The 24625-nt window shown below is 41.5% G+C and overlaps 1 protein-coding gene across 1 annotated transcript; it reads left to right on the forward strand.

Moving 5' to 3' along the window:
• The first annotated feature begins 5624 nt into the window (after positions 1–5624).
• Positions 5625–17761, forward strand: il15l (interleukin 15, like). Its single transcript, XM_085796722.1, has 4 exons — positions 5625–6166; positions 12098–12145; positions 14702–14853; positions 17319–17761. Exons 1-4 carry the CDS (start codon positions 6023–6025, stop codon positions 17476–17478), a joined length of 504 nt encoding a protein of 167 aa, XP_085652848.1. The 5' UTR covers positions 5625–6022; the 3' UTR covers positions 17479–17761.
• The last annotated feature ends 6864 nt before the right edge of the window (positions 17762–24625 follow it).

Raw genomic sequence — 24625 nt, forward strand, 5'->3', positions numbered from 1 at the left:
TGTCGTATTCCGATAATTTATTGATATTTCTGATATTTATTTACATCTTGATTTTGCATTTAACAGTCTGTTATTCCTGTTTAACAGATCGTTGCTAAGTAAAATACACCGTTGCTAGGGACGCCGCTCTGATCAGCGCAGCAAGAAAAGAGAAACCAGAGCGATAGATGAAACAGAATGGCGACAGCTTTTGATTAGCGGCTAATTCAACAGCAGTGATGGATAACTGTACCGGAGAGGCTCGACATGAGCTTCATCTGAGGAATAAACGGCAGCTTTTACCTGACGGGAGACCGACGCCTGAGCTACGGTAGCTAACAGTTAGCAGCTAACAGCTAGCAGGTTTTACCTACCTTTCCTCTCTCCCTCCCCCCTTTCTTACACACGCACACACACGGCCCAGGTTGTCTGTCATATCTGTTGTAAACCTTGTAATAACAGCTTGTTGAGTACAGTTAACACTATTGTTGCCTCGGTTTGAGTGTGGATTAATTGTTAACGGTTTGTTTAATGTGAGTGGTGGTCATCGCGTCCTGATGAGTTGGGTTTTAATAACAGCTGATAACGTAGCTGTGTAGATGGCGTGGATTGTGATGAGAAGGTGTTGCACATATTTTAAGACTTATCTGTGCAAAACCTGTTTGTTGTGCCTTTTTGCGCGATAAGATGATTTGCCGAATTCTTCTTCCATTCCTGCAGCCTTTTGTCTCAATGTTAACGATGGCAAAATGTCCAGATATTTTATTACTTTATGAAAATAAATGTCTGTGAGTTAAAAAGAAGTGGGCTACGCATTTCTGATTTGATTTGGCTTTTCGTGTATTTGGTTAAACACATATAAGTAACAGGAGAGAGACAGTGAGAGCGAGAGAGAGAGACGAGGAGAGAGAGAGAGGGGTCCGCTGGGTGAGCTAGATTAACTTTTAAAGCAGAAGTAAGTGATATATTTGTGTTAATATAAGTCTTAAATAGTTATATCTTCCGACAGCAATCACTTCTATAGAGTGTTTGGTCTGAAACACGGGTCTGTCAGTCACTCTGCTCTGCTCTGAGCCGAAGAGAAAACATTTATCGTATCCTACAGTTTTTATCCAATGAGGGGAGAGAACGGCATGCAGGGCTGTGTGTGCAGCCAAGGAACGCCGTGAATGTGGTGACGTAGCGACGAGGACTGTTATGGTGCGTTCAAGGAAACTCGTATTTTTCCGACCGTGAAGTGGTACCAGTTCGATCTGGTACGAGTTCACGGGTCGGAAGTTACGAGTGGCCGTTATAGTGACTTTCACCGGTAAAACAGGTCGAAAAAACACGAGTGGGTTGCCTGAAACGCTACAAAGTCGTAAGTTGTGACTTGAAGCTGTAATTTACGATTTCAAAAGCCTGCCTGGAACGCAGCATTAGCCAAAACGACCGGATCACTTACTTCTGCTTTAACGGGAGAGAGAGCGGCGCACCGTGCTGTCAAAGATCGTCTCAGCAGAAATGGTGTGTGCTTTCAAGGCAAGGCCATCAAAATGAGAAATATCCATATCCAAACTACATCAGGCAGCAGTCTTCTGGTCAGAGAGGACGTGGCTGCACTGAGCTGAATAGAGGTTAACTCAGTGTTCGGTACCCAGCATGGCGGCGGCCAGGTGGAACGCATCGTGACGTCACCTACTGATAAGTATCTATAAAACGGAAAGGTGAAATCCGGCGATCTGATTGGTTGTTAACCGTGGTACTATTCTAAAGCCTTATCACAGCGTAAGCTATCACTCCGCGTCAGGCACGTACACAGCACCATAGACATATAAAGAGTAGACGCCGCATCGAACGCTGGGCCTATCGGCGCTGACGAGCGGTGGGGCCGCCATCTTGGACCGGTCTACCGCTCCACTCAGTGTATCTGTTTGGTAGGTGCAATTGATAGTTTCACTAGTGTCAGTGCATTTAATCAATAACTTACTGAACATTATCCCGCCTATTACACGGCGTACGAGTGAAATAATTCATTTGAAACATAATTTTGATCAAAATACTACTTTTATCGATTTATAAATGTTATAATTTAGCACATCTCTGCCTGTCTGGTCTCTTCTCCGCTGTGTTGCTGAGCCTCCTCCCATTTGTTTTCAACAAAGCCTTTTATAATCAATAACTGGATCGATGGATTATCACATATAGTTACAATGTGTGTAGTCTTATCTGTCATAAACAATATTATAGGTTTATATGGGGCGTGTTTGTGTCGCGGACTACAGGCTCTGATCTGATCAGCAGGTTTGGTTTTCAGCCAGGATGTGGAAGGAGCCTCTACTCTCTCTGTAACAGGTTACAAGTCATTTATCTAACATCACTATTAGTCCCAAGCTGTTTAATGAAGGTCAAAATGAAACATAAGGTAAATATCCTGCATAGTCTACTCTGTTCTGTGCTGCGCTGATCAGAGCGGCGTCCCTAGCAACGGTGTGTTACACTTGACAACCATTCATTATACTGAAATAACCATGTATATATGTCTATGGAAATAACAGCCCGTAGAGAGCAGCAACTGATCAGAGAGCAGCATTCCTGTAATGAATAAATATATAGAGATAAAAGCTATATGTTAGAGAAAATAAAAATATATATAAACCAGAGAATCAATTCATATCAGGTCAGAGAGAGAGAGGGAGGAGAGAGAATAAATAAATAAATATTCGATTCACAAAATACAACCAATAGTAATGTTCAATCTTATTAGTGAAAAGTAATCCCCAGAGCCAGCTGTTTTCGATGGTTTTCTGCTGATTAGAACAGAAATAATATGCTGCTCAGTGCTCTGCATCCTGTTACTTCTGCTGCTCCACTGAGTAGAACGACCGGTTCAAGATGGCGGCCGCATTTCTCGCGGCGCAGCGTTCGATGCGGCGTCTACTCTTTATATGTCTATGCACAGCACTGGTATGAATGGAAGTTGTTGTCATGTTTCCATGACAACGGACTGTTGCAGTCCGTAGCAAAAGACAGTTGATGTTTTTACGATGTTAAAAAACGGACTAAAGTAGTGTAATTGACATGTTGAAGGTGAACTTTCACCTCCAGGGAGGGTTAACAATGGTAGAGGGGACTGAGCAGTGACTTTCACCTGAAAAAAAGCGGAGGAAAAGACGAGATGCAGAGCTACTTGGAGCTAACGTCTGGAGAGGTGGGACTATTTTTTTCACAGTGAGGCTATTTTATTGAGAGTGAGGAGTCACGTGCCGATGGTCGGCCATGATGGAAGGAGACGCTATCGGTTGCCAGGGGCAACGTCATCAGAACAGCACAGAGACGGACTAAATTCTAGCTCTTTTTTGCGCCAACAGATCAACAAATTACTAGAAAGAATAAGGAGAAAGTAAATCACTGAAGCAGTTTTTAACACAGCAGTGATTTCCGGCATTGTAAAACAGTAAATTACGGAGTAGACGATTTTGTTTTGCCCATAGACTAGTAAGGCTGTTGCCACCGGAATCCTTCCATCATGGCGGAGAAGGGGGGCGGGGCTCTGACATGGATGTATTGGGGCTCTGAGCTGTGACGACAACTCCTCACTCTCAATTGGATAATATGTATTTCTGGTTGAATAAAACTACATGAAATTGATTGCGTATCCCTCTTTCATATTGTCATTATTGGTAACCGTTTTATAAAACCAATATATCACTCCAGTCCGTGGTATATGCTCATTATACCACGGCCTGTCAATTCACGCCACCTAAGCAGTGTCATCTGAGTATTTCTGGATGTGGTTGGACACAGAGTTGTGTTTTAAGTCTGCTGTCTACAATGTGAACAGGAATGGAGGCAGGACAGCCCCCGATGGAGCCCCTGTGCTGCTCATTAATATGAACATTTTGTGAGAGGTAAGCTGAATAATATAAAATGTGATACAATATGTTGACAAAACAACTGTCTGAGACAACTCAGGCTGCAATGACCATGACCCATTTTATTGGTTGGTTGTAATATTCTTAAAAGATATATATTTCCATTTATTTGCATATTATTAATATCTTTCAATGGTAGAGGAGACTGGGGATGGTTGTAACAGCATCATTTTCACCAATAAGAGATAATGGATTTATCTTTTCACTGTAGCACTTTGAGATTGTTTGCTCAATATAAAGTGCATTACAAATAAAATTCATTATTATTATTATTATTATTATTATTATTATTATTATTATTATTATTATTATTATTATTATTATTATTATTATTATTATTATTATTATTAACATTAGAGTTACATGATCAATATCATGTGTACCCACTCCCTCCCTGACATTTCATGTGAATTTGCATGGCTGTGTGAAGAAGTGTGTAGGTTTCACGGCCAGTCAATGTTTCCATTAGAATCAGACAACTTGTTTCAGATCGTTCTTAGGTAAAATGTGAGTCATTTCATCGATGTTCAATCCAAACCACAGTGCTGGTGGATGACTGAAACACCTTTTACCTGCTTCTGACCTGCTCAAGGTTTCCATTCATATAACTACACCATCCACTGGTATTACCAGATTTTTTTCTTTAAAGGGATAGTTCACCCAGAGTCCTCCGTGGCTTCTCTGAGTTACAGGGGGTCTCGGCGTAGCAGTGCATGTCCATATGACGGTTGCAAATGGATACCAACTGTCTTCGTAACAAAAAGACACACCAAAAAACATCCAAATACCTCCATGCTGCTCGTATGTAATGTCCCTCTTGTATTGAAGCCCCGAAATGCAAAATTGTCCCGAAAAAAGCTTGTTTGTAGCGGAAGCTTCTTGAAGCTCCTCTTCCCAGTTCGTCCAAATTTGACGAACCGGGAAGAGGAGCTTCAAGAAGCTTCCGCTACAAAACAAGCTTGAATTATAGACTAATTTAATTTTTTTCGTAACAATTCCGCATTTCGGGGCTTCAATACAAGACGGACATTACATATGAGCAACATGGAGGTATTTGGATGTTTTTTGGTGTGTCTTTTTGTTACGAAGACAGTTGGTATCCATTTGCAACCGTTATATGGACATGCACTGCTACGCCGAGACCCCCTGTAACTCAGAGAAGCCACGGAGGACTCTGAAACTTCTCCCAGCCCTTAGTCCACATGAGGGGGAGGAGATAATGAGTGAAATTTTAATTTTGGGTGAACTATCCCTTTAATGGTGATCACTGCCCAGTGCCCAGCCCTGCACAATGACCACAATTCTTGAGCAATACTGCAACATGCAAGCTCACAGCATTAGCACGGATAAACTGTAATGGTTTTATAGTTTATAAAAGGGATATAAAAGGTTGCTTCATGTCAACCACGCCTGTTGTGTGACTCTGTCAGTGTGAGTCTGGTTCACAAAGGGACAAAGTCATAAATTATAATGTTTTGGATATGTTTATGGGGTTGAGAAATTAACATATAGGCTTTGTTTGATCACACAGATCTGTGATCTCTGCTTTGATTTATGAAAAAATGAGGGAGGGAGTAACCGGGGAGGTGGAGATTTAGATAGATGATGGAGGGAGGAGTGGATGGAGTGTGATCCTGGAGGAGGAGACATGGGAGGAGTGAAGAAGTGTAAAACAGGAGGGCAAAAAAAGACAAATGTGAGAGGAGAAGGGAGCGTGAGGCTGTGGTAACGTTATAGCTCACTGTGTGAAGCTTGACTCCACACTTCCAGACCCTCCAGACTGTTTCTGACCACGTGGAGGAGAATTCAGAGAATTCCTGAGGGAAACATTTCTTCTTTTTTCCACAGATCGGGAGTTTACTGCTCTCGAGTTTCCAGAGATTTCTTAAAACTGGTAACAATCCGTCAACTTCTCAATGGAATCTGCCGTTGGATGCTGTTCAGCTGCTCGGGAACAGGATTACAGGAAGATTTGCTGATTTGTTTCTGTCGGTGGACGTCTCACATGGATTCCTCCCGCCTCAGAGGGATTTGAACCATCGGAAATAAAAGGCCGTTCATCTCCCCAAGGACGTCAAGGAATACACGAGACGTAATGTGACACAGATGATGCTACTGTGGGCCATGCCATGCTGAGAGCGAGGCCAACTCTCGAAGGTGTGTTTCTGTGTTTCCTCTGTTTGCTCTCCCTGGAGACACGAGCCGACACTGAACTCTGCAGTCAGGACCTCATCACCAAGATCAATACCCTCATCAGGAAAGCCCCCCAGCTGGTACGGCTTCCTTTTTTATTCTTTTTTATTTCCATTCAGCAAATTATTCTTCCCTCTGGCACAGTGAAACATGTCAACATGTCCTATCCATGTTTTTACATGAATTATTTTGTCTTAATTTTGTGGATTTTACTTCTAATTCAAGGTTTTTCTTCTAATGTTATGATGCAAACAAGTATTCCATAATAATGAGTTGTAGAAACTTGTAGAAACCGGTTTTCTTGTTATGAAGTAGTTAAAAGAGAAAGTAAAGAAAGAAGCACCCGAGACAGGTAATGGTGCAGCTGGGGGGGGGGGGGCAGACAGACAGACAGCTGGGGTACAGGTTGTAGCATGATATCTGTCAGGTTAATCATAGATCAGACAGACAGTAGATGATGAGTGATTTAGAAAACCAGATTAACAGTAGTTGTCATCGTATGGTTTAACTTGCAGTTTCCTAGGAAAAAGAAAATAGAAATATATATATAAATGGAGTGGTGAGCATAAATGTTGAATGTTAAACACTGCATGCTACGGAAGCCAAGACTGGCCACGTCCATATATATATATATATATATATTTTTTTAACACGTGTTCTCGTATGGAGCTAGAACAGTCTCATAAATAAATAAATGCACACAGAAATTAATAAATGCACAAAAAAGATTCACAAATGTATTTGAGGATTTATGTATTTGTGACTCAAAACACAAATACATTTTCAATGCACACACAAATGTTTCATTCCATATGTAGGCCTAAGTTTAAAAAAAAGAAATCTGATTCATGAACATATTTCTGTTGTACACACAAATAGAAAAAAAATCACAGATATATGCATGTAAAAGTATTTGCTTAATACTTAATAATATACTTAATACTATCTTATACATATTTGGAGCTTGTTACATTCATATATGAACTGTTGGACCTGCATTTATAACGTTTTTTTAATTTGTAAACCTCGCTGCATTTGTGTGTGAGACTTTTGAGACTCCCCTGATGTGACTCCAATCCACAAATGCATTTTTTCTAAGAAGGAGTCGTCTGTAGCCAATCAGATGCCTCCCTCCTTTACAGCCAACCACGTGCACGCGCGTAGATGGCCAGAGTCTGTAGGTATTTAGCATGGATGTACAGTATTATGGTTTTTAGTCTGCCAGGAGCGATCGGGGCCGGTCAGGAAGGGGTCGATCGGACGGTCGGTCGGTCGGTCAGCCTGATCTTTAGCTCTGGAGAAACTGTGTTTTTCGAGACATTACACGGCATTATTGTTGGGCACATTATTCTGGAAAAATATTAAAATGATTGCTTACTCCTTTTAAAAGTAGCCTAATCAAGTTACTGTCCTGATTACTCCATTACTCCATTTACAGACATTAGGCCTATTAGTTACTTAAAAGAATGGTTCACCCAAAATTGCAATTTCACTCATTATCTCCTCCCCCTCATGTGGACTAAGGGCTGTGAGAATTTTCTGAGTCCTCCGTGGCTTCTCTGAGTTACGGGGGGGGGGGGGGGGGGGGGGGTCCGCACAGCAGTATTTGTCCATATAATGGTTGTGAATGGTGCTCACTTTTCTTTGTCCAAAAAGACACACCAAAAAACATCCAAATACCTCCATGCTGCTCGTCTGTAATGTCCCTCTTGTATTGAAGCCCCAGCATGAAAAATTGTTCCGAAAAAAATTAAATAAGTCTATATTTTAAGCTTATCTGTAGCGGAAGCTCCCACTGCTCTTCCTGTGTCTTTGCACTGACCGGCGGAACAATTTCTCATGTCGGGGCTTCAGTACAAGAGGGACATTACAGACGAGCAGCATGGAGGTATTTGGATGTTTTTTGGTGTGTCTTTTTGAATGAAGAAAAGTGAGCACCATTCACAACCATTATATGGACAAATACTGCTGCACAGAACCCCCCCCCCCCCCCGTAACTCCGAGAAGGCAAAATTCTCACAGCCCTTAGTCGACATGAGGGTGAGTAGATAATGAGTGAAATTTGAATTTTGGGTGAACTATCCCTTTAACTTGTTTGTGATTGGAGAAATTGGAAGTGTTACAACTGACCTGTTACAACCATCCCCAGTCTGCCCTATTTCTATGGGCTGGACAGTAGTTTTAATTTCTAATACTGTGTAAGACATATATAAATATAATATTGGTACATGTGCAGTGACCAGTATGAACGTGGGCATCAATGTGAGCTGGGTCAGAGAAGTGTCATGTTTCTCCTACAGCGTGGTGAAAAAAGTAATGCTATCTGAAGGGCCGTGAACTGGATTTCCAACATGCAGGGACTGGTTAAAGAGCTGAAGTCCCCTCATTCTTAAATGAATGATGGGATGACACACAGGCATGCACATGCACAGTATAAGACCAGGGGCCGTATTCCTAAAGATTCTTAGTGCAAAGAGTTGCTCCTAGTGGCCAAATTCTAAGAAAATTCTTAGAATCATGATGTTTTCTTAGAATTTCTCCTAAAAGTTAAAGGCCCCATGCTGTGCACTTTTCTCTGGGTTTATTTACCTGCTGATATCCCTAACAAGATGTATCATTGGTTTTGAGTACCTGTGATCTGCTTAATATCGTCTATATTGCCCCTTTCTGTTGCCTCTTTCTGGAGTTCTAACAGGCACAGGTCATTTGGCCAATCAGAAGAGAGAATGAGAACCTCTCCTCTGATTGGCTGACTGTTTTAGAGTGGCATGTGGTCGGGCCAATCACAGGCAAGTAACTGAAACCTAAGCTGCATTCATAGAAATTGAAAAATAACAACTGGTCACGGTGGGCGGAGTTACCTTGTGTGTGACATCACAGAAAGGAGGAAGTGCTATCTGCTCGTCTTAAAGAGAATGTTCCTACAAATGGGCGGTGTGTGTTTCTCCGTTTATGACCAGTTTGATGCATGGGACAGTATATATGTGGCCCAGAGACCTCCCCAAGCATGAAAAAATAACCAAAATCACATTTTTCATGCCATGGGGCCTTTAAGAGTAGATCCTAGTAAAGATAAAAGCTATTCCTAAAGAATCCTAGCTCTTAAGAGAGCTCCTAAGGTGGGATCTGTTAAGAGTAGGGAAGAGGACTTTTAAGTGGCTTAGGAGTTCCCTAAGCAGAGGACAAAATGGTGGACAGAAGAGGCAGGAGAGATATTCTCCAAACACTGGATGTCAGTGAATTAATGAAAAGCTACAGATTGTTCCTGTTCCTCTGTCCAGTTGGGTTTCCTTGTTCTTTTCTTCTCCATTGCTGTTCACTGGTTTGTGGTAGATTTCAAAGCCAACCAACACTGCTTCTTATAGGCCGGTCAGCAATCACAGACACTGATTAAAGCTGAGCCATTTTACCCTTGTTAATACCAAATTGAGTTGGAAAGTTGAAAGTGCAAAAATGACCAGCATGGTAATTAATATAAGCAAATAAATCTAAGTTTCACTATGTGAATACTGTGCAAGTTTTCACACATTTTGTAGGATAATTTTAAAGTATAGCTTACTATTCATTTAACAGATATTTTCTTGTATGTGAAATAATTTTTACAATTACACAGTCTTCATAAGATTGGATTTTATGGTTAAATTTATCGATTTGAGGGTCCATCCTTTGCCCATTATCACCAAAAGTATATTTTTTTTATCTAGCTTTTTTTATTTTTTGGGCATTTTGGCCTTTAATTGACAGAACAGTTGAGAGAGAGACAGGAAATGGGAGGCAGAAAGACATGCAGGATAGGACTGCTCGACACAGGATTCGAACCGGGGCCACCTGCAGTGAGGACTATAGCCTCAACACATGGGGCGGGTGCTCTTTATCTAACTTTTAGGATCAACCAATCACAGCGTTTGAAATGATGACTCATACCTAGCAACGGGGGTCAACCACACCTTCTCACTAAGATAGGAGTTTCTGTCCACTCCTTGCTCAGAGTTCTCTGAGAGTGTTGTGGAATCACTCCTAAGCTAAGACTCCTTGCTAGGAATTTTTAGGTTAAGTTAGGAGCTCTGAGAGGATTCTTACAATCTTTAGGAATACAGGCCCTGGTGTCTCATTTATAACCGTTGCGTACTCACAAAACGGGGCCTGAAAATGGCGTACGTGACTTTCCACGCCAAGGTTGTGATCTGTAAAAAACAAACTTGACACAGACGGTGTGGTGGTGAACTGAAGTCAGACTCAGGAAATGTAGAGTGAGAAGAACGATTATGTTTTTATTATCGGCCGTCACACATTTAATTTCAACCCGTATGCGTTAGATCCATGTTGCCACGGTGATTTAATTCAACAGCGTTATTTTGCATCGGACTGATGTTTCAGAAACATCTTCTTACTGTAGAATTTAACTGAAAATTCAAAAGCAAAATTCCTTCTTTATATTTAATCACCACCGTCTCTCCTTCATATTGTCCACTCCCGGAGCGCAGGAGGAGGAGAGGACGGCGCGGCTGCACGGAGTAAAGCATCTAGCCCTGACATGGTGTAAATAACTAGACATTTTCCTATGATACTGTGAACATACTGTATGATCGAGAGTCAATTAAATATCAAAGACTGGGAGAGCGCCAGTAATCGTTCACACAATTGTTCATTCTGTTTTCTTGTCATCAGTCCATAAAGAAAAACGCCATGTTTCGTTAATTCTTCAGGATGTATTTCAGGATGGAGGATACCACTAACTGATTCAACAAATTATTTAAAGTTTTATCAGTCAGTCTAATCACTGTAAATGTATTAATACAGCAGTGAGCCCCGTTGCGTAATGCTGCACCACAGCACTGCTGGAGGAGAATAAGGAGGGAGAGGGTCTCCAGGGACCAACGACTTTCTGGTCCATGATGGTGACTGGTTCATAACTTGTTTCAGATTCACTAGAACTGTTTTCATGTCACGTTGTCACTTTCACACCTGCAGCCAATATTCACAACAACAACACAACAAGAGCACGTCAGGCTCATTTACATGCAGATCGAATGGCATTCATGTGGTGGTTTGCATTGACCATATATGGTTATAAAAGGGCGTGTACAGGGCGGAACGTGAAGCTGATTCAGCTGCGCACACTTGTAGGAACTCTGTCATTTATAAAGGGAAGTTGGCTTACAAGTGTGCGTGTGCATGGTTTTATAAATCTGAATATTTTTGGTGCATGCAAAACTTGGCTTTTGGGCGTACGTACACTTTTAGTAACAACAGGGTTCCTACGCAAGTATGGAAAGTATGGAAAAGTATGAAATTTGATTTTATACATTTCCAGGTCTGGAAATGTATGGAAAACGGAAACTATTGTCCTACGCAAGTTTGGGAAGTATGGAAAAGTATGAAATTTGATACATTTCCATGTCTGGAAATGTATGGAAAATGGAAACTATTGTCTGGAAATATATTTATCATCTGGATTTGGTCTTATCTGAAGTTATTTGGGTTCATTATTTTGTACTTACTGTACCTAGCTACAATGTCCTGGAAATGATTTGGTTACATAATGGCATACACATTCAGAATAATGAAAACAAATGATTAATTACATGCTTTTTTATAATATGCATATGCACATCTAATTACTCAAATATCACAAATTATTTGATTTTTTTTTACATAGAAGTCTAGAAATTAGGGTCTGGAAAAAGTATGGAATTTGGACATTTCAAATGTGTAGGAACCCTGTAACAATCCTACACACAGTTTTATGTGCAACATGTAGCATGATGTGTCATAACTTCAATTGTGTGTATTTGTGTTTTACAGTCTTGGCTGATTGCTGATAGCATGCAGCTAATGAGCTGTAAAAACATAGCTGACAAAGTTATGATTTATGATATAATTACTTTCAGAGTTAAGCACACTCGACTGAGTCACACACATTGATATCCGTAGTCAAAGCTGTACAGTATTATCTTGTAGATTTCAGCATGCAGACTGAACACATACAATAACTCTCTCCCTCCCCTCAGAGCTGGCTGGACAGCAGACTGTACACACCCACCATCGGAGACTTCGAGGTAGGAGTTTCCTCATTTCAATTTCAATTTATTTAAAAGGGACAGTGTACAGTTAAAACATAAATGTTGCCATTTGATGCACTATACGAGATCTTTAAGCTAATTTGCATCTGTAGTCCCTTGGTCACATTACAAATACAACACAATAACAGGACAGATAGCTGCAGGTCATGACTCACCAGGCTGCTTCTTTTCCTCTTTAACTTATCTTCCTCCTGACATCTGGCTCTGCTGTGGACTCACACAAAAACAAAGCTCTACAAAAAGCCTCTTGGACCCATCAGCTAAAAATTGTTTAAAACAGAGGCATCCAAAGTGGGCCTTTTTAAAAGTGGATAGACCAGGGCATGTTTAAAACAGGATGGAAAAGTGCCAGTTGACAGAGATAGGTTAACAATGGCTAAAACATCGGGACCAACCGTCTGAAACACATATTTTAAAAACCAGGTGGGCAAACAGTCTGAGAGGCAGGTGGAAGATCTCGATGCTGTAACTATGCGTTCCAGAGAGGACAAGGAGATTTCATTCAAATTAGTTAAAGGACAATTCCAGGCGAATTCAACTCGGGGGTGTATTTTCATATCATTTTAGGTCTAAAAGAATGAATCTGAAGATTTTCAGTTTAATCGCTCCTGTTTTGTGGTAGTTGCGTATGTCCGCGCATCGCCACGGCAGCAATGAATGGGAGTGGATGTAAGTTCCGCTGTTTAGGCTGTTTCCAGCCCTCAAAGCCGCAATTTTTTTCCACAGACAGCGTCAGATGGAGACTCAAACATGAACCGAGAAGTTTATTTACTTCAAGCAAGCCGACATGTTTGTAAAAGTCGATCTAATTCAAAGTCTCCCGGAGTCTCGCGCGAGACCCAGTTGCCGTGCTCGGTGTGTTCAGGTGCAGTGGGAAAAGCTACCGTTTGTGTCATAAACACAGGAATATCAACTCTTTACTTGCTTCAAGTAAAAAAAACTTCTCGGCGCATGTTTGAGTAGCCACCTGACGCTGTCTGTGGAAAAAAATGTACACTTGAAGCAAGTAAAGAGTTGATATTCCTGTGTTTATGACACAAGCGGTAGCTCCGACTGCGCCTGAATACACTGCGCACGGCAACTGGGTCTCGCGCGAGACTCCGGGAGACTTTGAATTAGATCTAGTTTTACAAACATGTCGGCTTGCTTGAAGTAAATAAACTTCTTGGTGTTTGAGTCGCCATCTGACGCTGTCTGTGGAAAAAAATTGCGGCTTTGAGGGCTGGAAACAGCCTAAACAGCGGAACTTACATCCACTCCCATTCATTGCTGCCGTGGCGATGCGGGGACAGACGCAACTAACCGCAAAACAGGAGCGATTAAACTGAAAATCTTCAGATTCCTTCTTTTAGATCTAAAATGATATGAAAATACACCCCAGAGTTGAATTCGCCTGGAATTGTCCTTTAAAGCCTCTGGAAACCCAAATCCACAAAAGCCTCCTAACTATGTATTTTAGGGTCTTATGTACATATTATTAAAGGGACAACGAGGAGTTTTGTTAAAGCGAAGTGTTTCCACACTACATTTATGAGCCTCCGCACCGTGAAATTCTTTGACCGGCGCAAGACAGACTCATGTTTTCATTCATCAAGAATTAAAGTCAGAGGTTGGAAGACGATCACATACCGTCGTAGTTCCCACCATAAACGGAGATTCGGCGGCGTTATTCTCATGACTCGCCACGAAACCGAAAGTAAAGAAACGCTGGTCGGCTCGCCCAGCATTTCCACCACCACTAATAATAACAAAATAACCATAGAGACAAAACCATAGATTTATCTAAAATGGAGCCATTAACAAGTGTGGGTAGCGGAGATTCATCCACATTAACGTGAGACTTTTTTTATAACCGAATAGAAACATCTGGCTCTGCTGTGGACTCACACATAAACAAAGGTCATCAGCAGCTTTACCACATTATACTGCCGGCAGCCTAAGGCACACCTGTGCAATAATCATGCTGTCTAATCCACATCTTGATTTGCCACACCTGTGAGATGGAAGGAGAGGTGCTCATTAACACAGATTTTGACAGATTTGAGAACAATATTTGAGAGAAATAGGCCTTTTGTGTACATAGAAAATGTTTCAGCTCATGAAAAATGGGGGCAAAACGTATGGTGTTTATGTTTTTGTTCAGTGTATTTCATTCAACACAGCTGGACTCAAATGAAGGTGTAGAACCATCTCAAAGATGAATAAATGAAACTGACGGCACCTACATGAGTGTCACAGCAAAGAGTCTGAAAACTTCTGTTCATGTGATATTTCAGTTTTTCTTTTTTAATTAATTTGCAAGAAAATCTGGATTTCTGCTGTCATCGTGGGGTGGTGAGTGTAGATTCATGAGAAAAAAAGAAGAATCTTAGTGATTTTCACATAAAGCTTCCACATGAAAAATTGTGTAGATTTGAAGGGGGTCTGAATACTTTCTGTCCCCACTGAATACTGAGGCTTAGGTTGTTATCTTGATGTCATCAAATCTTTCCCTCTCTCTTCTCTCTCTCCCTCCACTGCTCTCTTCAGCAGAATTGCCCCAGGTCCACGTTCGTATGTTTTGCTGCTGAAGTCGAGGTCCTCACTGACGAGTGGGAAACCATACAAAAAAGGAATCACAGATTCAAGAAGTTAAGCACCTTACTTAAGGGATATGCAACGTTTTTCAACCAGGTTAGAAGGGAGTGGGATGGATGTGTGTTGTTGAGGATGATGACTGCCATGTTTTTATAATAAGAGTTTCTCTTTATACTGTGCAACTTCGTTTCAATTCTGAATGGATTTCCATTTCAATGTGAACGGCTCCTACAACAACTACAAAAGCAACGTTGTTGGGGACAGATGGAAGTTAATTCAATGTGTGTTAAATGGCCGACACCAGTTGAAGAAGTTGTAGAAAATAATAACCACCCGATTCCACCAGGCATTGCTGCTCCGTTCCCGCGGTGATGGCAGCACAACTCAGCAGTTGCCTCCTTGCAGTTAGCCGACTATTTGCACAGCGACTCCACATAATGATTTGGGACAGAAATAAGCAGAGTTCACTGTTGTTGATTTTGTTTGTATGTTTGTTTCTCGGGGCGTGGCCTATTCCCATTGATATCAACGTACGTAAGACACACACAATATGGACACACACTAATCGGATAGGATCACTCACAAATTGGATCTCGTGTGGTTTTTGGCTGTTCACACTGTCAAAAAAATCAAGCTAGATACAATCTGGATATGCTAAAAATCTGATTTCGGGTTAGGGTGTGTGAACCAGAGATGGGGACTCGAGTTTGCGACTCGAACTCGAGTCGCACTTAAGTCGCACCCACAGAGACTTCAGACCTGACTTGGACTCGTGTTTTGAGACTCGTGAACAATCATTATTTTTTTTGGCTCGTGCCTCCGTCCTGACAGGACGTCCGACCATCTTTTTTTTTTTTTTCACCGTTAACACCCCACTAGCGGAGCAGCGCCACATGGCCGGTAACGTTATTCAGATGGAGGTTAGATCTTCATATTGAACTCAGAGTGCAGCCAAACACCAGAGTCTAAAGAGAGAGGAGCAGCAGAGCTCCTCTGACAGCGCAGTCAGCTGCTGTGGGTGAGTGACAGGCGACTGTGAACCGGCTTTTTTTTTTTTACTAGCGGCACCGTCTGTAGCCTACATGTGAGGTACAACGTCCGTTTGTTGTCAGACCTTCCTTCACGGGGACTAGCTGCTGCATAACTGCCACATATCAGGCTACTGTAGGTTAAATCCTCCTGTTTATTAATGTTTTTGCTGCGAAATATGACTGAAGGCATGTAGGCTATGTATGGAAGTCTGTGTGTCGACACGCCCCCATGAGTTGATGGAGCTAATTAAAAAAATAATAACCAGTTCTTCTCTCAGAAACATGCGGTTCCAGAAATGTTTTGCTGCACATAAAGATGTGAGCTATAGGTACCATCCAGATCTAATGACCTATAATTAACAGCCTAAATCATTTTCCATGTTGTTCATCTGGGTTTTCTGAATTCAACAAAGCAAAAAAAAGAGAAAAGGCCAGTGCAGAGGGGCAGAGCAGCCTTGATTCTTTCTTGACTCAGAATACAGTTTCTCTTAGATATAGCTGTGCAGTATCCTTAGTAGACCGGATAGCAGCAGATGATAAAGGGTCATTACAACCAGAAGAGACAGGAGACTTTTATTTTTTAGAGACTTGAGACTTGACTTGGACTTGTGACCAAAGACTTGAGACTTGATGAAGTCTCACCCTCAAAGACTTGAGACTTGATTGGACTTGCAAAAAAAGACTTGTGAACAAGGCCTACGTGACACCTCCCACCCATCCCATAGTGTACTGGTCTCAGAAGCACTATCAATAAACAACAGATTCACCAGTCTTGAATGAATGAATGTATTTTATTTTCGAACATGTATAAAAATAAAAATAAAAGAAATTGTATGTAACTATTGTACATACAATAGATAGAAAAAAAAGAGAAAAAACCAAACAAAATATTAAAAATAAAGAGCTAAGACATAACAAAACACCGCACATTGTTCGAAAAAGGAAGTGGGAAGAAGTACAATACTTATTTTAATTTCCCACCCCTTTTATCTGCTCTTTGGTTTGCAACTATACATCCTAACTACAGTACATAATAGACCTATATAAGTATATACCATGTGTAACCTTAATAAATATCTATATAAATATATAATTACAAAATTAAATATATGCTACATCATTATCCATATAAGTATATAATTACAAAAATATATTCTATATAAATATCTATATAACCAAAATAAATACATACTACATACATATCATCATTAATATAAATATAAATATATAAGCTATCTCCATAACTAAATCTTTACCCTCTATACCATATACTAAGTTAGTTACAATATATCAATCAATGCTATTCTACAGTTTATATAAATTTATATAAATTTATAAATTTGTCTTGCTGCTCTGTGTTGCATTGTGGCCATTAAACTGTACAACTTGTACAGTCAGAACCAATAGACTGACCTTTGCTTTTGGCCTTATCTCACCCTACTCAATAAACATTACCTCATAATTGATTTATAGGTCATAATTATACAGAATATACTGTACTTCCAAGTAATAAGTGCGAGTGACGTGTGCAGCTGCTGAAGGCGAGGCCACACGACACAAACGCTGATCTGTGCTCCTTTCTCTCCTCTGCAGACAGAGCCCGAGTGTCTGCGCTGTGAGCTGCTCAAGGAAAAGAAAGCAGAAGATTTCCTCAAAGAACTTCTCTCTACTGTTCAGTATATAAACTCAAGGCACTGTTAAACTGTTCCACTAATGGACATTTTAAATGGACTCCATGACTCTCTATAAACACAGCATCTGAGCGCAAATAAAGTATGAACTGTCACCTGAGCCTTCCAGTGTAATGTACTTTGCAGCTGGAAGCGTTTCCAGGATGGAATACCACCCATGCAAGCATGAGAAGACATCCCATAGTAAGCTTGGAGGTGGTCTCCGTGTGACCGCCTGCAGGATCAGCGGTGATACAAATCCACATTTGGACAGATGAAGCCTGGATGGAATAAGCTAATTCAACGGCGGTGGCAGGATGTAAAAGGCCATGCCTGGAATATTTATGGATAATAAACTATACACTACAAGTATGATGACATCTCTCTGACTTAGACTGTATGTAAATATCACAGCAGGTAACAATCTTGTCTAAGAAATGATTTAGTTTGACCCTCCAACTCTCCTCCTGTGTGGTGTGATTGGATTGGCTGCTTTGATGTTGACGTAGTAAGCGAGTTAGCCTAATAGACCACTTTGGACCGCGGTGGTCGATTCACAGTCGCCTTCCAGCACCAGCGTGGAGGATAGAGTGACGGTGCCAAAGGTGGAGAGAGAGGATGAAGAGGAGGAAGAGGAGGAGGAGGCGCTAACTGGAGCGGCATCGGCAGAGACTGTGGCAGCTACTGGTTCCACTGAGGGTTCGTTTCAACTGAAGCGTCAGTTTGGGTGACCTACTTACTGTTTGCCGAAAATAAAAAAATAAAAAGTTAGCCACTGAGCTAATTGCAATTCACCTGTAAATCCCAACTATCAATATGTTAGTAGGCCTACTATCTCTGAAAAATTATTTATTGGGTCCAAATTAAATAGTTTTTTTGTTTGTTTGTTTTTAGATGTGCTGTCAGATTGGTGGAATATCAATTTCTATTTGAAGCAAATGTAACGGAGGTGCACTCCCTCACCCATAAAGGACGTGCTAACCAGGCTGCCAAGCGCTCACTGAGCTCTTGGCAAACAGTTTGCATCGTCACGGTCCGTACCGAGGAACACAACGCAGAGGGCCAGATATGACATCGGCTACACCAGGGGTCGGCAACCTTTGTGACATGGAGTGCCGGTTTGAAATTTTCTTGTCAATGAGTGTGCCACTAGGCTACAATAAAATGTGACACAAAATACAAAAACAGCATAACCGGATGTTGTTTTCCTATATGGATAGATAAAATAATTTAATCTATCTAGCCCACATCTAATCATATTTTGAAGATAGCCGGTGCATATTCTCATTTGCCCAGGTCATAGTATTTCAAAGCAACTGGACTTAGTTATTTGTCTAGGAAGACGTTTCACCTCTCATCCAAGAGGCTTCATCAGTTCATGTACGCAACGGACCAGGCTGGGATGTCACATTGAAACGTCTTCCTAGACAAATAACTAAGTCCAGTTGCTTTCGATTTAACCTCCTTTGAAATATTTTGAAGACATTTTCCCGTTATTCACAAGAAGGACCTGGATCCAAGTTCACAACACTGCTTTTCAGAAACTTGGCCTAATTAAAACATATTGCAGTGGGAGGAAAATGCTGAAACAGAGACGACAGTGCATCCAGAATATCAGTCAGAATATCATATCAGAATGAAACAGTCACAACATTTCACAGACCTGGACAATCCCTGGACACTATGAGTGACAGACAAACATCCAGTCATTTAACAGCTGTGTAGTTGGGTTGCAGCTCTCACCCTCAAAATAAATGCGCAGAAAGCCCGGGGGGGAAAAAAAAGAAGTCTGACTCGGGAGCTGGAATATAGCAGTGAGAAATTTAGCGGTGGAGGTGCCAGCGTGCCAGTGATTATGCCGCGGCGTGCCAACCGTGGCATGCGTGCCTAGGGTTGCCGACCCCTGGGCTACACAAACAATTTGTGATAGTTTCTCTCTTTCTGTTGTTAAAGAGAGGCCTATCCCATATGACCAATGTGTCAAGAACCTGACCATCCCCAGAGACATCTGTTGGAGCACACATGATAAACAAACTGCCTGCAGTTTATGAGGTCAGTTTATACAGTAGTGGTTACAAAAGAATGTCTACCCAATAACAAACTCACACTGCACTAACACTGCAGGCTGCAGCGCTGAACAGCTGAACAGCTTCACTCACAACCACCACAACCACCACCGTTCCCTCCACGTTGACTAGTATCTAAAGGGTTACATGCTGCTATTCCGACATGCCGCTGTTTCGACATTGACTTCTAATTGTCGGAATAGCGGCATTAACATTATTTTTCAAGCATCCCACTATTCCGACTTTTTTTTTTAGCGGCACTTTACTATTTTTCAAACATTCCGCTTTTCCGACATTGATTGATTACGTTATAGTCAGACGTGTCCTTCTGATTTTTTATTTTTTTATTTTTTCATCTGAGACACTGTTTCTCATACACAAATACATAGGCCTATAAGAGAGAAGAAAAAACAAACCCTCCAAGTTTAAAAACACACCGGCAGCAGCGCCCGCTGATCTGCAGCTACTGAGACTGTTATTATTCTGTCACCTGAGTTAACGAGGTGCACGTGTGTTTGGAGCTGACGAGAGAATAAAGAGTGAGACAACGCGGCCCTGAGGAGGAACTGTGAAGGACTCAGCTGTAATGGAAAATGACCTAAACTGAGTCCAGTAGAGCTGTAACTGTGTAGTGGAAAGGCCTGCAAAGTAATGACACTAACTATCCTGGAAATCCTGCTTTACATTGTTTTAACATAGGTCAAAGAAAAAAAAAAGATTTCCTGGGATAAAGGGGCAGATTACATACGATTATTCTTCTTTCTGCTCCCTTTTGTTGTCTTTGTTGTCACTTTGTAGCTGCTCCACAGAGCACACATGGCTAATTAATATGCACGTGCTGACCATACATGGTTGTGTCTAGGCGTTCCGGGGCGGATTATGGTGCGCACCGTTCTTGGGTCCAGTGTAATTTATCAAAGAGAAATTGCGGAGAGTTGTGCAGGCACAGTTTAACAGATCTGAAAAAGGTGTAAATATTTTGGGTGTCTTTTCGCCGTAGGCCTAATACCCAGGGGGCAAAGCAAAAAAACGGACACGGAGCGTTGTAAAAGCTTTGACACCAGAAATGATATCTAGGAACTTCAAGGATTAAAACCTGGGTGGACAACCCGGTCAACTAGCTGCTGGAAAGCTACAGGGGGCCAAAACCCCTTTCTGGGGTCATTTTGCTGGCGAAATGATGTAAATGCAAATATTTAGGTACTACAATGGCATAAATAGTCATACAACTATAAAATTTGGCAGAGAGTATCTTGACACATAGGGGGAGGCATGAAAAAAACATTATGGGGTTTGTTGCAACTCAATTTTAAGATATCACCCTCAACATCCCAAAAAAGACCAAAAAAAGTACTGTTCGCCTGACAAATTCTCATGAAAATTATTATTTTTCAGCACTTTATGGAGAATATCTATGCTTAACATGTATATAGAAAAATTCCTTAATTCATAAGCTTCCATTTGAGTCCAAGATAGCCTTTCTATCTCAAAAGCTCCACTTGCTGTGGCCAACGGTCTTCTCTATCTATCTGTTCACTTTGGGGAGACCAGAAATAGAATGGTTTCTGATCAGGCCAGTTAACATGTAGTTTTTCACAATAGGTGTTGCATTGTTTGGAGACAGCCTGTAGCTTTCCAGTAGCTAGTAGAAAGGCTATCTTGGACTCAAATGGAAGCTTATGAATTAAGGAATTTTTCTATATACATGTTAAGCATAGATATTCTCCATAAAGTGCTGAAAAATAATAATTTTCATGAGAATTTGTCAGGCGAACAGTACTTTTTTTGGTCTTTTTTGGGATGTTGAGGGTGATATCTTAAAATTGAGTTGCAACAAACCCCAGAATGTTTTTTTCATGCCTCCCCCTATGTGTCAAGATACTCTCTGCCAAATGTTATAGTTGTATGACTATTTATGCCATTGTAGTACCTAAATATTTGCATTTACATCATTTCGCCAGCAAAATGACCCCAGAAAGGGGTTTTGGCCCCCTGTAGCTTTCCAGCAGCTAGTTGACCGGGTTGTCCACCCAGGTTTTAATCCTTGAAGTTCCTAGATATCATTTCTGGTGTCAAACCTTTTACAACGCTCCGTGTCCGTTTTTCAAAAAACTGGGATTTTGCCCCCTGGGTATAAGCAAAACATTTAGTAGCAGCAGTTTTACACTGCTTACTTACAGTTTTGATAAATGAGGCCCCAGGCCATAAGCCCAGAGCCCAGACGCTCACAGCTGCAGCTTCTCCACGGCTCATCCACCGCGCTGTCCGTGGTGCTGAAGGTGACAGGTTAACTTGACAAACAAACTGCAGCATAGTTCTGTTTGTTTATCATGTGTGTCAGTTTTGTTTGCAACTTGATAGTTTAGTTGTTGAGTTTAAGAACATCACTCCCTCATCAAACTGGTGATAGACATGCTGAAAAGAAAGAGAGAGAGATGCGCCTGGGTATCGCAGCTGTAAAAAAATAAAAATAAAAAAAAAAGATCACGTGTCGGAATAGCGATACCAAAAAGTGTCGGACTACCGGCATGTCTAGATAGAGGGATGTCGGAATAGCGGGATTTCTGAATAGCGGGCGGACCCCTATCTAAAGTTATTCATCATGGTGGAAGGTTTCCACAACATGGTGACGGCAGCTCTCAGGGACCCTAACCCCCCACCACTTCTTTCCTCTCCCACACCTAGCTGCTACTTTGGGCGCTGAGTGGCTTTGTCAGCTATTCTGGGTCAGGTATAGGCAGAAACAGTGGATTCCATTGCATTATTCTAAACATAGCCAAAAGTGTTACAAAGGACTTTTCTGAAATCAGGTACACAAAATGCTTCAAGGCAGGGTCCAGCGACCCCCCAGAACTGAGTAAAAACTTGTGACTCGTGAAAAAGACGTGAGAGCATCCTGAGGTTAACAGGTTAACTTTCATGCATCTGTGTGAGAATTATAGATGGACAAGGTTTAGCATCACGTTAGTTCAAGAGTTTGGTTTTCTGTATAAGGCACTCAGTCATAGCCCCAGTTTAAAGAAGCAGCAGCAACAGAAGTTTAGCACTGTATCACTCTGCAGATCGGTTGTTTTGTTTGAGTTAGAAATAGCTAATCCAAGGTGTGTAGGGATAGCCTCGTAAACCAGCCACTCCCGGAAAAACAATTCATTTCATTTCTGAGGGAGAGTCTGGCCTCATCCCCATTCTAAGCGTTTGGCCTGAAACCCTCAGAAGGCCGAGCCAATCAGCGTCGCTGCTGTGATTGACACAGCTTGTTGGCCAATCAGGGACCGACTGGTGCAAAGCCCCGTCACTACACCAACTTGCTGATTGGCTGAATGGGGTTGTCTGTCAACGCTACTACTCCCATCCAGCTCCCGCCCACCCCAAACGCTTACAACGGGGATGAGGCCAGACTCTCCCTCAGAAATGAAATGAAATGCATTTCCGGGAGCGACTGGTTTACGAGGCTAGTGTAGGGATACAGTAGTTCAGAAAATATAGTTCCAAAGGTAAGGGCTGTGTGACTGCAGATAAACTGACCAATATATTCCTAATATAATCTACATTTAAACTGATGTTAGCCAAAAAAACAACAACTATAATACTACAGACTATTAACGGGTACCTCTTACAACCACATCAGATAACTTGGCCTTGGCCTGTCACGTTCACCTGTCAGCAACTGTCCATTACTGTATCTGCCTGATGGATTAAATTCCAATAAATACCTCTCCTTCAAAGATAGCAGCTCTGTGGCCAGACCTCTCACATGTAACCGGTTGAAATGATGAGTCACTAAAGTGGTAGCTATTAGGAATAAATGAGTCCCCCACGGTTTGGTAGCGGGAACTGAGGTACTCAGAGTAGGAAGGTGATTTTAAAAAGCCTTTATTGCAGCATGGCCAAACAAATTAAAACCATGCTGCAATTAAGGCTTTTTAAAATCACCTTCCTACTCTGAGTGCCTCAGTTCCCGCTACCACCTCGTATTTGGATCCTCACACTGAAGAGCAGCAGAGGTAGAGACAAGAGACAAAGACAATCGATACCCATGCAGCATTCCATGCATGTTTTTTGATAGTCCCCCACTGTTATTGAGACTGTTATGCAGCAAAGTTATGTTTTTAATAAAAGATATAAAATTCTGGCACCAAAAGAAGATTATTTTGTTTTTTTTATTTTGTTCTGCTGGAATATTTGATATTTGAGACCTGTCCTATGCATGAAAGCTCAGGAAAAAGTGGAACACATGAGAAAAGTTCAAAATAACAATATATTGTTTGATAGTGAATGCGGTCAGCAAACTCCATAACCCACACCCCAGATCTTTTTTCTTTTTTTCTTTCTTTCTTTTTTTCCAGGAAGTGGGCCATTTAGTATTTATTTCCTGTGAATATTTATCTAAATGGGCGTTGGTGCATGGGTGTGGCTAAATGGTTCAATATTTCAACAAAATAGCCACCTCGGCACATCTCACCTAAAGGAGTGAAAACTGGTTTCCATGCGTATCCAACGGAGCTCTACAAAAAGCCTCTTGGACCCATCAGCTAAAAATTGTTTAAAACAGAGGTATCCAAAGTGGGCCTTTTGGGCATGTTTAAAACGGGATGGAAAAGTGCCAGTTGACAGAGATAGGTTAACGATGGCTAAAACATCGGGACCAACCGTCTGAAACACAGGTGGGCAAACAGTCTGAGAGGCAGGTGGAAGATCTCGATCCAGAGAGGACAAGGAGATTTCATTAAAATTAGTTAAAGGAGAGTGGAGGTAAGAGATTGTGTCAGCTTCTCTAAGAAAGGTGTCAAACTGCTCTCGGATCTGTACAACCTTATTTACAAAATGATGAAGAAATTCCTCACATTTCTCTGGGGAGGGATCAGGAAACTGGCTGGGTGCAGGTTGAGTCACAGAGTGAATGGTTTGGCCATCAAATCTGCAAAATACGAGTTCCTAGCCACTTTGACAGCACGCTGATATGAGGACATGAGACCTTTAAGGGAGATGAGGGAGCCACTGTGCTTGTCCTGTTTCCATTTCCGCTCTGCCTTCCTGCACTGTCTCTTTAAAAGCTTGAGATCTTCACTCAACCATGGGCATGAAGAGGCAGTTTTCTTTTTATTTCTTACG

This window comes from Trachurus japonicus, chromosome 13 (assembly GCF_045865225.1).
Source record: "Trachurus japonicus isolate A0001 chromosome 13, Traja_1.0".
Lineage (NCBI taxonomy): Eukaryota > Metazoa > Chordata > Actinopteri > Carangiformes > Carangidae > Trachurus > Trachurus japonicus.

Excerpts from the sequence above, each read along its gene's own strand:
- il15l (XM_085796722.1), top strand. The coding sequence starts at position 6,023 with ATGCTGAGAGCGAGGCCAACTCTCGAAGGTGTGTTTCTGTGTTTCCTC. Across the intron at positions 6,167-12,097 it reads TCAGGAAAGCCCCCCAGCTG|AGCTGGCTGGACAGCAGACT; the intron begins GTACGGCTTCCT and ends CCCTCCCCTCAG. Across the intron at positions 14,854-17,318 it reads TTCAACCAGGTTAGAAGGGA|GCGAGGCCACACGACACAAA; the intron begins GTGGGATGGATG and ends CAGCTGCTGAAG.